At 38.1% G+C, this 16,354-nt stretch overlaps 2 protein-coding genes across 7 annotated transcripts; one reads left to right on the top strand and one right to left on the bottom strand.

The window, feature by feature from the left end:
- Nucleotides 1-6: 6 nt before the first annotated feature.
- LOC112455974 (zinc finger protein 33A-like) lies at nucleotides 7-9,611 on the top strand. The gene is made up of 9 exons (XM_025018213.1): nucleotides 7-392; nucleotides 499-887; nucleotides 1,413-1,686; nucleotides 2,245-2,945; nucleotides 3,541-4,269; nucleotides 4,490-5,615; nucleotides 6,040-6,439; nucleotides 7,218-7,617; nucleotides 7,814-9,611. The coding sequence occupies exons 2-9, from the start codon at nucleotides 570-572 to the stop codon at nucleotides 8,114-8,116; spliced, it is 4,251 nt and encodes a 1,416-aa protein (XP_024873981.1). The 5' UTR covers nucleotides 7-392; nucleotides 499-569; the 3' UTR covers nucleotides 8,117-9,611.
- On the bottom strand, nucleotides 6,247-15,508 carry LOC112455975 (bifunctional 3'-phosphoadenosine 5'-phosphosulfate synthase-like). 6 transcript variants are annotated; one of them, XM_025018216.1, is made up of 7 exons: nucleotides 15,222-15,508; nucleotides 13,562-14,368; nucleotides 12,944-13,378; nucleotides 12,550-12,759; nucleotides 12,048-12,330; nucleotides 11,518-11,572; nucleotides 6,247-6,368 (listed from the first exon to the last, which is right to left on the bottom strand). In XM_025018216.1, the coding sequence occupies exons 1-7, from the start codon at nucleotides 15,267-15,269 to the stop codon at nucleotides 6,323-6,325; spliced, it is 1,884 nt and encodes a 627-aa protein (XP_024873984.1). In that variant the 5' UTR covers nucleotides 15,270-15,508; the 3' UTR covers nucleotides 6,247-6,322. The 6 variants fall into 6 exon arrangements, with proteins under 6 accessions (XP_024873984.1, XP_024873982.1, XP_024873986.1 ...); XM_025018214.1 differs by having other exon boundaries at nucleotides 14,843-15,507; XM_025018218.1 differs by having other exon boundaries at nucleotides 6,335-6,368; nucleotides 12,048-12,275; nucleotides 14,843-15,507.
- Between the last annotated feature and the right edge of the window lie 846 nt (nucleotides 15,509-16,354).

Below are 16,354 nucleotides of genomic sequence, written 5' to 3'. Positions count from 1 at the left end.
GAGAGAGAGAGAGAGAGAGAGAGAGAGAGAGAGAGAGAGAGAGAGAGAGAGAGATATATATATATCTCAACCGCGATTGATCGAGGAAGAGACACCCTTGGGATTTGTGATCAAAATTTCTAGGGAAACACAAACTTCATTTAGTCTCTTGGTTTCTAAATACGTTACAGTGCTCGACATAAAAGCATATAGATTTTTAATATAAAACCAATGCTATTCAAAGCTATTCTTGAGGTGAAACATTTATTGTGGCAGTAATGATTCTATTGAGATTTGATTGTTTCGAAAGTTAGAATATGTGTATAAAAAAAAGAAGGCAATTATAGCAAAAACTACAGAATGGAATAGCAACACTGTAATTGGCACTAGATTCTTCAACGGGATACTTTAAGGTATTTTATTTTGCCATGAAAGTTTTGTCAAGTGTATAAGATATTTTTCTTATATTTATTACAATTTATATTTATTTTTTACATATCACGATTGAAAATGTTCCAGATATAAATGAAGATACATATCTTAAGCAAAAAAGTAAAAAATAAAGGCTGAAGAAGAAGAAAAGGGAAAAGATGCCGAATCCCGAAATCAATAAACGCGATCACAATTACAGTGAATCGAAACCTCAACATGCCAACAATGGTAATGGTGGCGCTATCTGCAAGATATCCAAGACAGGATCTGTCGGGGGTCAGATTAGAGACATCAACGAACTGAAGAAGATTGCGCCGCGCGTTCGTCTACAGGACACTGAAAGTTTGAACGAGTTGACGAGAATCTCTTCTTTAAGTAACAGTAAATTACAGCAGAACGATATATCCGTTCTCGAGAGAACGCGGCAAGAACTGAGAAAATACTGCCGCACCTGCGCTGGCCTAAAACTGCCCTTGGTACATTTTTTTATATTCTTTATATTCTTTGTTTTAAATCAAACGAGGTCTCTTGTAGTTTGAATTTACGTTAAGATTAAAGAGGAAAAATAAATAAACGTTAAAATGGATAAATTAGTAAATGTAGTACGAATAAGCAGGTAAAGCAGGTAACTAAATGATTAAATTAAAAAATTTAAAAGGCAACATATATTACAATAGATGGATTAAATTGTTTTAGGGAAGCAAAATTTTAAAACATTAAGAGCCACGTGTTCCAACCTATCATATGTCTGATGTAAATCTTTGTCTGATGTAAAGGATAACAAAGACACACGCACACGCACATATAAAAATAATGATTTAACTATATTAGTTGGTTTACCAACAGGTTGGAACAACCGGCCCTAAATTCTACTTATTATGTCATAAATTTTATTTAATTGAATCTGTTAACCTTAACGTTTACCATGTTTACCATTGTTTATCATCGATGATTATTAGTACGGTTCTATTTATATAATGGTTATCAATTTAATGTTGTAGGTGGACATCTTTAGTGAAAAGGGCATTAAATTGCGATTGAGTCAGCAAATCAAGCATCTCGAAGTGAATCCTTATGATAGTCTCTCGACACAGATGTGCATGGACTGTATCTGCGATCTTAGAATGAGTTATAAATTTTTCATGCAGATAAAAAAAGCTGAGATAAAATTGAAATCTATCCATGTCAATCTCATGACTGATAATGCCACGAAGAAAGTAACGTTGATCGACGAGTCTTCGACAATAAAAGAGGAGATGCAATCATCTTATATAGGTATTCTTTGCATTTTTCATGTTTTTTCTCACCGTATTTCAATTTGTAATAAACGAGTGTACGTTATACGTATGGATTGTTCTATAACTAGTTTAATAGAACATTTATCTTATGATTTTTAACATTTTCATCGTTAGATTTTGCACGAGCGAAAATTTTTATGAAAATTTTGCTTGTAAATAATGTCTGCTTGAATTGTTTGGAAGAATTTGTTACCCATCAATAGCTCTAAAGTTCAAAGGTTTCAGGGCAGATCCTTTTTGTTTTTCAATGCTTATAACTGAAAATCTATTGCCTAGATATGCTTGTGTATCATTAGGAAACAAACAACTCGGAACTTTGAAACGTGGCCAAAGAGTCTGCAACGTAAAGAAAGCTCGATCACTGAGAGTCCTCGCGATATATATCATTTTTTGTGTATCATAGAATTCTAATTTTTTTATGACAAAAAATCTTATTTTTAGAATGTACTAGTAAATTGTAACACTTATTTAGAGAAAGGAAAGAAGATAAAAATGATAACATATTGCAGAAATAAGGAAAATTCTTTTCCTCCAGAAACAAAGCAGGAATATCAATTATCCTCTACAATCCAACAAAACCTATCTTCATTGTCATCGAAGCAAGAAAACCAAACAACTCCCGGAAATCAAGCAGATGACTCTGTTCCAAAAATTTGTGCCATCTTTTCGTTGAAGGACGAATCGAAGGTAAAATCTGGAAAGGAGAAGGAAGACAATGACGAAAAGGAGGAGGAGGAGGAGGAAGAGGTACAGATAGGCGGAGGGATATTTGAGGAAGTGGCAGAGGGAGAGGATGAAGAATCTATCGAGGAATTTGATCCTGAAGACCCTGCACTCCTGGAAGATGAAGAAGAAGAAGAAGAGAAAAAATCTCCAAGATCCCCAACAACCGTCTATAAGTACGATATGGCAGCAAAGTCTTACGTGAGGTTGGAAAGAAGTGAAGAGGGAGTTTCTGTGAAATCTGGAGCTTCCCAGACTTTGGAAGGTGACGGAGAAAATCAAAGAGATGGAATAAGCAAGCCAAATATCTTGAAGAGAAAATTAATAATGCCAACGGTAACGACGAAGAATGGTGGGGAGGAGGAGGAGGACGAGGTACAAAGTATCGAAGAGCGCAAAGTGCAAAAGTTAGACACAAACAGTCTCTCGAATGTGAATAGTCCTCTAGAAGAGGATGGAATTATGTACGTAACTGTAAAGGGCTCCAAACCGAACGAGTTTCTTCTAGTGAAGGTGAGTGTGAGCGAATGATTTTAATAAAGAGAAAATGGTTGAAACATGCATCGAATTGAGTAAATTAAAATTTAGTAAACTTTACCGTAGGTTTTTGCTTTCTTTGTGATTTTTTGACATTTTAATTTTATTTTGTTATCTAAAAAATTATTGCTTCGTTTTTTTTTCTTTCCTTTTTACACAAACTCCTTTATTTCACGCGACGTGTGTTGTAATTTATATTTTATCTCGTTTACAATCTCTTGTCGATTATTAGTTTTATTATATCGCTACGAAATTAACAAAAATTGAATAATTTTTAATATTTTTTCCAATTATTTAGTTATTATTTTATAATTTAATAAAAACCATTTCTTATACTTAAATTTATACCGCATTATTCATGTCTCCGTTTTTGTTTCATGTTTAGTCTTTATTTTACTTTTTTATATCCTCTCTCTCTCTCTCTCTCTCTCTCTCTCTCTCATTTTTCTTTTCTTATTTTTTTAATCATTGCATTCATATGTATTTGAAAAGTCTCTTGATATTTTCTTCCTGTGTTTTTAAATAAAATATACATTATAATTACATGTCGCACCTATACAACTTGTTTCAGGTCAAGAAAGTGGACAAACCCATGGAATCAAAGCGCGCGGTAATCTCCACTGATTTTAAGCCTGTCGAACGTCTCCTCAAACGTTATGAAACGTTGACATCGAAAGATTTCTCATCTCGACGTCCTGACGGCCGCGAGCAAATAATTGAAGAACAAATCGAAGAATATAAAAAGAAACGAGAAAAGGTTCTTGGAGGTCAGTCGGTAGTGACGTTCACCGTGAACGAAACGCAAAAAGAAGTACAGCAGGAAGAAATTTCCTCCAAGTCAAATTTTGAAAAGGCAGAAGAAATGACACTTTTGACAAAAGTGGAAGTTGGAGTGAAGGAGGAGCGGGAGCAAGAGCAAGAGGAGGAGGAGGAGGAGGATAAGGAGGAGGAGGAGGAGCAGGAGCAGGAGCAGGAGGAGCAGCAGCAGGAGGAGGAAGAGGAGGAGGAGGACGAGGAGGACGAGGAGGAGGAGGAGGAGAAAGAAGAGGGGAATGGAGATGGGGATGGAGATAAAGAAGAGAAAGAGTTTTGGAATAAGATGGAAAATATTGACGAAAGTCAAGAAAAGGTCCATGAATATACAGAGGAATATCTTTCAAAGTTATCAAGATTGAAATTAAAGTGGGAAGAGACGAAACGGAAAAAGGAAAGTTTACAGAAGGAACTGAACGAGTCGTATAGCGAAGGGAACTTGGAGAAATTGGCAAAAGTCTTGGGGGAAAAGGAAAAGAATCTGCAGGTACGTGTTGTTGGACATAATTAGTGCTTCACCTTACGTTCTTCTGATTTATCTCGTCTATCTATCGTCAATCGCGTAAGAGTCGCCGTTTGAATCACTGGCTCATCAGTATTACTAAACTGTATGAACACGTCTTTATTCATATTTATAATCTATATATATTTCCTTTCTTTATTGTTTTCCTACTTTCTTTCTCATGTTGTCTTTTTCCTCATTCCAGGAATTCCAAGAGTACTTGAAGCAGCGTAAAATCGTTCTTACTCGCCTCAAGGACGAAGACATAATCTCTCTCTATGAAGATCGATTCTCCACTACTTTAAAATCGTCCTCTAAATTGCTCCCAGACCTTATCGACACTCAACCTCCCGTCGACCCGCTTTCCGAAGAGCGCTATTTAGAATGTGATTATTGTTCCGAAACCTTCTCCAACCGCGATGTTCTCGAGGAACATCTCAAGTCCCACGACTACCGTATCCTTCATTGCTGCGACGACTGTGGGGAAGAATTTCAAACCCAGAAAGCGAAAAGAAATCATAACGTGATATGTGTGAGGAAATTAATTTGCAAATTTTGCGACATAATTCTGGATTCCAGAGGGAAAAAACGTCAACACGAGCAGAAACACGTTGACGCTCTTTATGGTCAACTTTGCGAGATTTGTGGCGAGAGATTCAAACACCAAGGAACTCTGGACCAGCACCTGAAGACGCAACATACGAGTTTGGAAAAGATTTATCCGTGTCCAAAGTGTCCGAAAAGATTTGCTTTTAAACAAAAACTGAGCTTTCACCTAAAATCTGTTCATACAACTTTGAGAGCGTACCTTTGTGAGGATTGCGGTGCGGATTTTAAGAATCCTGCGAGCTTGAGACATCATAGAATCAGAAAACATCAACCGGTTGGAAATAAAAGGGAATGTCAAGTTTGCAGCAAATTGGTGCCGTTTTACAGTTTGTCCAAGCACATGCACACACATAAAGCTTACAGTATCCAGTGTCCACATTGCGACAAAATGTTCAAAAATAGCTCGACCTTGAAGCAACATGTGAGAATTCACGAAGATCAAAGGCAGTATCGTTGTGACACCTGCGGCGTTGGATTTAATCGGAGAGACGGTTTGAGGCTGCATATGAGAGTGCACGAAAAAACTGGTAGTAGAGGCTTGAAAGAGTGTTCCTGCCAAGTATGTGGCGAAAAGTTTCCGAATCATTCGACTTTGGTGATTCATAGGAACAGAGTGCACAAAGATGGGAGGCAGTATACGTGTCACATTTGTAACAGGTCGATGATTTCGACGAGATCGCTCGAGTGGCACATGTCGCACATTCATAACGAGTCGATGCCAGGTAACGTGTGCAAGCCGTTTGATGCCGACGTATTTTCAATTCCTATCCCTCCTTAATCCGGAAACAAAATTGTATTCTACATTGAACATAAAGGGAAAGAAATATGTCACGTTTAGTCTTTATGAATAATATTTATGAGTACTTTATGAGAGAAGATTAGATGTTGGAATCTAAAATTAAAGTAAAATATTTGCGAGAAATTTATATTTGTTTATTTATCAAATAGACAGTACATGTGCGAATAAAAGATGATTAAACAATTTTTTATTCTTTTGTGTGTAAATGGAATTTTCGATAATGGAAAAATAATTTCTAGATTTGTACAACGTACGTTGTTATGTTTTTGTTTCGTACTTCCATTCAGACGACACACACACACAGACACACACATTTGCAGCAACAATAATGATAATCCCTTTTGCAGGTATTATCCGCGACGCGTCTGGTCTGCCTGAAAAAAAACGGGTTTCCTGCTATCACTGCAATAAGACCTTCAAGACGGAACTAATTCTTCGCACACATATTAAAAATACGCACATGGAGAAGGACCCGTTGAAGTGCACCGACTGCGAGGATATTTTCACATCTGAAGTACGTTTACGTCATCACATGATGGTCGTGCACAATCGTCTCGAGGGTACTTTGGCATGCCCTCATTGTCCGAAACGATTCGTGAACCAATTAAGGCTAAAGACTCACATGATTTCTCATTCTGAGGAAAGGCCGTATACCTGCGAGGTCTGCGGTTTCAACCTGAAGACAAAGATCCAACTGATCAAGCATCATCAAAACCGACACAGTGACGAGAGACCTTTGCAGTGCAGGTAAATGAATTAATAGTTTTTAGTAAAGGTCAATTTTTCACAAATTAATCCTTACCCTGAATTATGGGATTAGGAAATCCCGTTGTCACGTTATCGCACCCAGCTAATAAATTTTATTAGTTTATTTGAGATTTTATAATCGCATTTATTCAATAATAAACTTTGATTTTAAAAGTTGAGATAAAAATTTACTGATTTAAAATTAATAGAATTAATGTATAAACGCATCGTCTTTCATTATATGTAGGTATACTTATTATTATTGCATGTCTGCAGCAGAAAAAATTGATTCTTTTAATTTGAACAAGAACTTTTACATGCGAGATTATTTTATTCTTCTTGGATTATTCACATGACAAATTAAAGCAATCTGTCGTTGCTTCTTTGTAAACCATTAAAGATTTCTCTAAGATATTGAGGTGTGTGTGTGTGTGTGTGTGTGTGTGTGTGTAATAAATTGACACACATGAGAATTTTAAATTTATATAATTGAAAAATATATATATATTTTCGCGCGAGAACATCACCTGCACATCTTAAGACGACGCAAAGCTTTTGTAAAAATTATTCAAATACATTCTAAATACTCTATTACATATTTAACTAGAAAACTGTCCAATCTGCATTGTTATCGAGTATGGTCTGATAACGGTTTGAAACATCGCAGTCACTTGCGTACCGAAATGGAAAAGTTGGAAATGGTATCCATACTCTCTGTTGTTCTTTTTGTTTATTCATTACATCACCATCTATTTATCGTTTATTCGACATTTTCCAGGTACTGTCCTTGGCGATGCAAGCAAGTGAGTGCCCTCGTTTGTCACGAACGCACGCATACCAATGAACGCCCATATTCGTGCAGCGTTTGCCGGCAACGCTTCAAATATCTCGGTGACAAAAACAAGCATGAACGTCGTCACGAGAGCCTCGGTGGTTCAGGCTTCAAGCGTATCGTACCCGGAAGAAATGTCAAACCGAAAGTACGCGCCGCCGACGATTCCTCCGGATCTGAGCAGGAACCGGGCTCGCTCAAGGATTCGGCGAAGGAGCAATACGAGGAGCAGCAGGAAGGACAATACGATCAGAAATTTTCGGAGGAACAGATGGTCAAATTCGAACGGGAGCAGATTGTCAAGTTTGAAGGTCAAGAGGAATACGAACAAGCGGTGTACGAGCAGGTAAGAGATCTCATAGATGTAGATTAATATAACGTTGTCTCTCGACATTTCTCAATTCTACCATCGAGACGAGAAGATTGTTCCAAAACCAGCGTAAAATCGGCCAACTAAATAGCTACTATAATCGGCAGATGAATTTCTGAATTCATCTTTCACGTTCTCTCGCAAACTTTGCGCGAACTTGTTCTTCTTCCAGGAGTATGAAGAAACTTCGAGAGAAGCATCGGAAGCTACCGAGGTAATTATGAACATGGAGGATTCCACGGTGTACACGGAGGAGGTTACGGCTGATAATATAGAGCCTAGCGTAGAGATCATGACGGACGAGATAATGACGAGTGACATTCTACAATCTGGCACTGCTGTGATGCATCTGCAAGGTTGCAATAATTCCTCGGGGGAGATTCAAGTGATACCAGTGATGCTGTCCCTGCCCGAGCTGTCCGACGCAACCACTGAAGTAAATCTCGCGACCGCGTCAATCATGTATAATAATTAGATTTGATTTGTCTCTCGGCAGAGTTTCCTATACATTGAACCCGTACTCGTAAAAGATGATTGAATCTTTAAGTCTTTGGATTCTGCTTAATCTCTTTGATTGATGTGCGGTAAGATTGGCTGTTACGTGGACCATCCATGTGTAAATAATGTCACCGCATTAAAGGTGGGACTTGTCGTATTTGATTTCTCATAGTCTGCATTTTTAACCGTCCCATCTCATGGGGAAATCCCGCAAAATTCAAGAAATCCTATACAATGCGATTTCATAATTGACATTTCTTAAATTCTAGAGTTTCTGAGATTTCGCGTAGGTTTTCAAATTTTTTATTTCCAACTAGAACATTTTCTAGTCCTAGGATGATCCTAATTTATAGGAAATTACAAAAAAAAAAAACCGTTATATCCTCTGAAATCATTAAATTCTAATGCAGGATACTCTATAAAATGTACATCTTTTCTTTTTTAAACCTCTCTTACAATAAAGAAAATAGTAACGGAATATTTTACAATTTACAACAAGGAGAGAGAAATTGTCAGAGATGATTGACGAAATCCTGTTTTGAAAGAAAGTCCTGAAAAAATTACACATAAAATTGTGAAAATATCAAATATTGGAGATTACAGAATGCAAAGAAGGAAAGAGAAAGATTCCGGATAGAGAAGAAACTAGAGGAATCGAAAATTTTCAAATAAAAAGAAATAAAAATTCTCTAAAGCATTTATTTCCAGAAGAACTTGTGTAAAAAAAACTTGGTGAAACAGTTGCAAGAAGAGATACGTATGACATTTAAAAATTGATACGTACGGAGTCTCTCATTGAAAGAAAAGGTGCAAGATTACGCGTAAGATGTGTGGAAAAGAAACGAAGACTTATACGAAAGCGCTTGTTTTGTAAAATAGCGCGATACACTATGTAAACTATCTTGTATAAATCAGTGAAAAAGAGTGTGACGTGCGTGTGCGTATATGTGTTGTGCATTAAAAGAATCATTCTGTATCGCTATATCTTTTTCAAGATTGTATCGCACGCTTGTTGTCATACGGAACCATTTGTCTATTCTCTATTTGCATTTTCTGCACCTTTTTCTTGTATTCTTTTAGAGCGAAAAACTATTATTATTATTATTATTTTCCGTCATCTTCTTCTCCTTTCAATACTTTGAGTGCAAAGAGTAAAAAAAAAAGGTAAAATTAAAACAGTTGTATCTTATTGGAAGCTTGTTGTATTTTATCCATTGAAATCACAGAATATGATTCTATTTCTTTTAGCTGCATTTTTTCCTTTATTTCAAACCTTGAATGTATTTACCTATTAACTTATTTCAAGTGTAGGAAATGCAACTAGAGAGAATAAGTCCTAGTAATAGGACTTAAATATTTTCACTACGTGTTCTTGTACTCTTTCCCTTTCCTCCAAATCTCGAATTTACCTTTCTAGACTAGATATATTACTCATTCACTTTAAATGCAGAAAGTGTAACATAACACAGCTTTAAAAAAAAAAAAAAAAAAAAGAAAAAAACATGCAAGACTATGCTTTTTAGTACGTTACTTATCATATACTTTGCTAATGCTTGTGTTTTACAAGTGATAATAAGGTGACGAGCTCAGTTTATACATGTTAAGTCTTAGATAAGATATAATATAATATGAAAGAAAATGCGTGTTTTTTCAATGTCGCGGATCGTTATTGAAATATTCTTTCACTTTTTTTTTCCAAATAAAAGTTAAAGATTCCTAAATAAAACAACCGCATGAAAATCGATGTATCTAATTTTATTATGAAAATCTGCATTTTTGACATATTTGCAAGTATAAAATTAAAAGGAAAAATGGGAAGCCAAGTATACAGTGTTGGGGATGTATATTTCCAGAAAGGTGATTATAATATATACATATTAATAAAATTAATATAAGAAGCACTTATACGTCGAAAACTGTTTTAAAAATTAGGCAGGCATCAACATAGGTAATCAACTGTATAGCTAAAATAAATTTTATGTTAATATAAATGATCAGTTTACAACACTCAGATTATGGGGGTCTGTTCTTTTTATTGTTAGCTCTCCAACGTGAAACGGAAAAGAGGAAAGATGAACCGTGCAAAACAAGTTGAGCTAAAAAGAAGGCCTTATCACTCTTTCACTCGTTCGACACGCGAAACTTGACATTTTGAATGAAAATACATCTCATTGAGCAAAAAATATAACTGAGCATAGCATACATTCCGTTTACATTTTCTCGAAACGAAATATATATGAAATACAATAGAGAGATACAGTGTAGATTAATTTCATATTTTGTCGAATTTCTTTTATGTTCTAGTAAATGAGGAGAAAATTATCTTTCTCTATTGATCATTATATACAAGCTATATGCAAACACCAAGATTAAAGATTTTTTTTATCCCAATAAAATCGGAATGTTCCTTTCCTCTCGTCTTGAGGAGAGATAAAATTCTTTATTTCTTTCTTTTCCGTTTGATCGGTCCATCGATCACGATAGAGTAAGACGAATTTCTACCGATTCTATTCCAACGTTATAAAGATTGCTATACATGAAGATATCCAAGTGCAAAAGCAATATATAAATACTTTAGCTGATAAAATGTTCAATATACATTTCGCTAAATGCATATGTATAGGCACATGATGAGTAAGAGAGATAGGATAGTAGGACACGTGCTGAGACACGAAGGATTAGTTTGCGACATATCGGAGGCGGAGATAGGAATAAAGAGAGGTAGGGGTAGAACCAGATTAGATTATTGTTTACAAATAGTCCAAGTTCACGTAGTATGCTCTACTTTCAGAGAAATGCGTAGGTAGGTTAGCTCAGGCCAGGAAAGGATGATGGAGATACTCGTCCAACCAGTCTTCGAACCGAGGACTTGATGATGTTGAAACGTTAAGCATTTTATCGGTCGCGATGTTCATATCACGTTTTTGTCATTAAACGACTTGACGTATAGCAACCTCTAACATGCACTAGTAGAGAATAGTGCAAGCTCAGATTCGTTTGTTCTTCAACACATGAATAGTCTCATATCAGTTTTTAAATCAAGATAATATTATCAATGATGTTTCTGATAAACTTGAACCGGATGAATAAAATGTATTGCTATCTCTATCCGATTCAGCTTTAACAAGGTTTAATCGATTTTTCAAATTTATCAAAGTTTTGGAGATGGAGGAGAAAGGAAAAAAAAGATACCATTTCTCTCTCTCTCTCTTGTTATTTTTTAAATGTATACAATTTTAACTGTGTCGGTAATCAAATCTTAAATTGAGATTCGTTAAAATGCACTTGAAATCGTTCAAAGATAAAACCTTTATTACTCATTAGCGAGTTGAAATTTAATTCTTGTCTAGACTTTGGTAGTATTGCACGAGTACTTGCCATGCTTTTGGTGCCATAAATCCATCCGGGGGATTCTGGCCTGTCTTTGCTAATCCTGCAAGTACAAAATATTTAATGGTATTAGGCGACTATCTACGTACAAATTTCCGAATTTCGAAAGTTTCAGTATTATGAAATTTTCCAAGTTTTTTAAACGTCTTGAGAAAAAAAGTCACAATAAAAACGTAATACGTGAGATAATTTGTTGGTACGTTGTGAAAATTCCACAATGTCAATCTTACGAAACAAAGATAAAGGGATCAAATCAGGCGAAAAATTTATATTGTACGTTTCTTCATTTTACCTTCGCTCTTTTTTACCATCAATCATTACGTGTGCTCATTCTTGTTTTCATATTATTTTATTTTTCACATGTGCCCGCGTTTTGTTTTAATCTCGCTCTTCGTATTCTCACTCTTTATTATTATTCGCTCTATTTGTGTTATTCGTACATACATATGCATCTTGTGGAATGTTAAAACTTGGGTATATCATAGAACATCAAGGTATAGTACGCATCAAGGACTCACCTCGCATCTTTGTCCCCGAAATGAACTCAAAGTCTTGCTTCCGCTCGGGTTCGAAGAACGCCATTTTACCGTTCCGCGTGTCATAAGCGGCCACTTTGAAGGGAATAATCTCGAGATTATCAAGACCTCGGGCCATGGAGAGTACCCTGGCGCCATGAGTAGGATCATACAGATTGCCGTCAGGCGTGGCGTCTTTGTTAGGATGTGGCATACCCGCGGGATCCCTACCTACGATGTAAAAATTAGCGCCGGCATTCATCCTGGCTTTCGCGTGCCATTGCACCTGTATAAAAATATACGCGTGTTTTATTTCATTTATGTTATTTGAGAGTAGAGTAAAGTGTTGGATGTGTAATATATGAACGCGTAAGAAATGTGTGGCGCTACTTGTCGGAGACATTGGTATGTACAAGAGTTACACACAAGTTGGCAAAGTAGCTAAAAGTTAAGGTACAACGGACCGGGCTAAGGCTCGTAAAGCTGGCTAGAATTTTTTCTCAACCTCAATCGGTCCAGCGTACATCATTGGGCTGGGGAAGATGGCGAGTAACGTGGACGTAGTATCCAGCACACCTTCGTCCAAAACGGCCTTGTGCTGAAGGATCCTGGTGTACAGGGACACATCGTCTTCCTTCGTCCAGCCACCCAGCGGATGTAGCAGCAGCACGGGATTTTTGAAACCACGCTCCTCCAACAATCGTCTTTTTGTGTCCTTTCCGAGTTAAAAACAGCAAGGTATGATACGTTCGGTTATCTCGATATATATAAGGCGAGATGGATGATTTATCGTATGTACATAACGCGTGGCAATGTAAGCTTTCTTTCCAAGGCCTTTCTTTCATCGAATGAAAAATATGATACGAAAACGATCCGTTCGCTTTGAACGAGTGAGATACCTGCATGAGCAGCGCGTGTCCATTGTGAATGGGATTTCTAAGCTGAAATGCGAATACGGCATCAGCCTTCATTTTCCGGCATCTGGCACGGATCTCGTTTGGCGTGAGCCTGTACTTGTCGAGCCCGTCGTGCCATCTGATCCTTTCCAATACCTCGAGGTCGCCACCCATCAACCAGTCTCCGGAGTCGTAAATCATCCTGACGTAGGGATGACCCAAGTTGTTGGTGCCAAACTGCCAACTGCAACGCTCCTCTTTTCGATGGAAATAAAATTCCGGTTTTCGTAGGATTGCCAAGGCCTTCTGCTTGTGCCTCAAGGTTACAGCGAGGGAATTTTCCAAGCGGCTCTTATCACTCGTGCTTATCGCGAGGACAATTGGCACCGATTGGTTCGCTTCTTTGCCATCTTGGAGCAAACACCTTAAGTGTTGGGCCTTAAAGAGAAGACAAATGACAATATGACGCGATTTGACGATTACGTTGACGCGTAGGTCAACGCGTCTCTCTCACTCTCTCTCTCTCTCTCTCTGTGTCGTGTCTCAATTCGTGTCAGACGGCGCATGCCGCATACCGTGCGCGCGATGCACGCACGCTTCAGATCGCTTCGGAAAGCATACCTGAAGATATTGATGTTCTCTCATAAAGCCTGTTAGTGGAGACGCCCATCCTTCCGCCAGAATTTGCAGCCACTGCACGTCGAGTTCATCGATCTCCACGCACCGCAGGGTTTCCGCTTCCATTTTCGCGAAAGCTAGCCTGGACTCTGGTACAAAGAGCTCCCTGATCAGATCTGACGGTTTAGCAGCAAGCTGCGGAATGATGCGGTGCTTCTCTAAAAGGTCAATTACAGTCGAGGCAGACTCTTCCGGGGTACAATTCTCGGTCTTGACAATTAAGTCAGGTTTCGTGGGACTCTCGTACATTTGATCGATACCGGTGAAACCTTTAATGGTACCCTGCCGCGCTTTCTTGTAAAGGCCCTTAGTGTCGCGAGCCTCGCAAATTTGCAAGGGCGTATCTACGAACACCTCGAAGAAGGGCAGGTCAGCCTCTCTATGAATCTGCCTCGCCACTTGTCTATCCTCTTCGAAAGGTGACACAAAGCTGCAGAGACAAATTTGTCCGCTGTCGGCGAAGAGTTTCGCTACTTCGGCTACTCTTCTAATGTTCTCTTTCCTGTCTTGTTTGCTGAAAGTCAGATTGCGGTTTAGACCGCTCCTGAGATTGTCGCCGTCTAGACCGTAGGCAGGAATACCGTGGTTCACCAAGACAGCTTCCACCTGGAACGAGATAGAGGTCTTGCCGGCACCGGAGAGACCGGTTAGCCATACCGTGCAACCTCGAAAGCCCCGAATACTGCCGATCGCTTGTCCCCGTTTGGCTCTGGATACGTGATGCGCTTGCTCCGATACGTTCGCGCAGATCTAAACAAATTTTTAACATTTCAAATTTTCATATTCAATAATTTCCAAAAGCGCTTTAATAAGAACTTTGGGGGGGTGGGAGGGAGTTTCGAACTCCCAATAGATAAAACTCGGGCTAAAACGTTAATGTTGCGTACACGAAGGATCGCATATTCACCGTTAGACTTGGACCATTTTTATTCCGATTCTTTTTCTTATATTTGGATTATTTTCTTTCTTATTCCTATTTAGCTATTTCTCAAGAAAACGGAGCGATACGCGCGCGCGAAATGCGCGCAGCTGATGCCGAGCTAAACTGCGCTAAAGCGAATAGGGGCCCCATGGCACGTACAATATACAATATACATATGTACATACGTCGCATGGTCGAAGTAAAATTTACATTGTTTCATTATTTACATATTGTTATTCATACTCATTATTCATTACTTAAATTTCACGCATTGCACGAGGTAGAGAAAGCGACACACGTACCATCATCTTCTTATTCGGAGGCGGTCCGACACTCCGCTCGGCATTGCTCGATGACATGATCGTAGCTACAGGCTACAGTGGCTACTGGCAGAGCAGTGGCAGCTATATGAGTCTACGTCTACAGTACGAGCATATACGTGGCAACTGTATACGTGATCGAAGGCGACGAGGACGATAACGGATGACGCTTCGTGACGTGACGCCGGCCCGGTAAGCTACTAAGCCCGGCTGCCCGGTTACTCCGGTTAGTCGCAGCCTACCTACCGCAGCCACGCAGCCACACCACACTGCCACACTCCACACTCCACACTCCACAAGCACAAGTTCACAGCCTAGCTCTCATCTAGCTCTATACTTACTAAAATACTAAAATACTGACCGACTGGGACTGAGTACGCGATGAATCCACGGATCCAATCCAATCCATGCATGCATGAATCCACCACGGTCTACCGATCGATCATTTTCACAATTTTCTGTCAAAAATTGACACAAGGTAAACGGTACCGACATCGGGAAATTTACCGACCTGTGGTATTAGATATCGACGAGATTCGTGTGTGTGATATACATACACACATACATACGCATTGCGCGCGAAATGTTTAGTATATTGTATAATTAAAAATATGTTACACTTTTTTAAACGTAAAACTGTACTTTTTGGTGAAACATTTGTAAAATATATATATATATATATATATATATATAGTTGAAGATTTCAACATGTCTTATATTTGCCACAAAATAGAATACACTGTATTCGCGTGAAAATTCAGGTCCAAGCATTCGTATTATTCTTGATTGTGTGGAGAATCTCTCGCGTTATTGTCGACATAATCGCTAGAGCTGTTTCCACGTGTTCCTTTATTCTTAAGCACCGCCACACCGCGTGCGTATCATAAAGCGTATCAAACAATCTCAACAGATTTTTTCGCCACACGCCGATGTTGGAATGTTAGAAAAAATATATGTCGCTCATTTGCTACAACAATAATGACATAACTCAGAAAACAAACTTTTCCAAAAAAGAAGTTTGAATATTTTAATTTAAATCATTAAAATTTATAATATAATATTATACTTTTAAATGCGACTTTGATGCAATAACTGATTGTAGAGGAACACACGCACACGCACACGCGCGCACGCACGCACGCACGCACACACACGCACACACACACATATATTAGCGCTTCATTCAATGTATTGAATTTTTACCCTTCTTTTGCAAACAATTAAAAAATGACAATTTTTGAGTTATGTCATTGTTGTAGCAATGAGCGATATATGTAATTTGAGGAGAATGATATGGATGATACGAAACTACAGTGTTATCGCATGTAAATCTCGTATTGTATGTATTTACATACAATATTGCGAGATACTCTCTGCGTAACACTGCATAATGCTGCGAATTTGTTTTTCTACATATATGCGCCAAGACCCGTCGGAGAATACAATTAAGATTATGATGCCGACAACCACCATGATGACGATGATGATGATATG

This window comes from Temnothorax curvispinosus, unplaced genomic scaffold, assembly GCF_003070985.1.
Source record: "Temnothorax curvispinosus isolate PA1 unplaced genomic scaffold, ASM307098v1 QBEX01006549.1, whole genome shotgun sequence".
NCBI classification, from domain to species: domain Eukaryota; kingdom Metazoa; phylum Arthropoda; class Insecta; order Hymenoptera; family Formicidae; genus Temnothorax; species Temnothorax curvispinosus.
Note: the sequence above shows the minus strand (reverse complement) of the source record. Positions and strands in the feature narration are given on the sequence as shown.

Excerpts from the sequence above, each read along its gene's own strand:
- LOC112455974 (XM_025018213.1), top strand. The coding sequence starts at position 570 with ATGCCGAATCCCGAAATCAATAAACGCGATCACAATTACAGTGAATCG. Across the intron at positions 888-1,412 it reads CTGGCCTAAAACTGCCCTTG|GTGGACATCTTTAGTGAAAA; the intron begins GTACATTTTTTT and ends TTAATGTTGTAG. Across the intron at positions 4,270-4,489 it reads AAAAGGAAAAGAATCTGCAG|GAATTCCAAGAGTACTTGAA; the intron begins GTACGTGTTGTT and ends TCCTCATTCCAG.
- LOC112455975 (XM_025018214.1), bottom strand. The coding sequence starts at position 14,899 with ATGTCATCGAGCAATGCCGAGCGGAGTGTCGGACCGCCTCCGAATAAG. Across the intron at positions 13,379-13,561 it reads GAGAACATCAATATCTTCAG|GCCCAACACTTAAGGTGTTT; the intron begins GTATGCTTTCCG and ends CTTCTCTTTAAG. Across the intron at positions 12,760-12,943 it reads GACACGCGCTGCTCATGCAG|GACACAAAAAGACGATTGTT; the intron begins GTATCTCACTCG and ends TAACTCGGAAAG.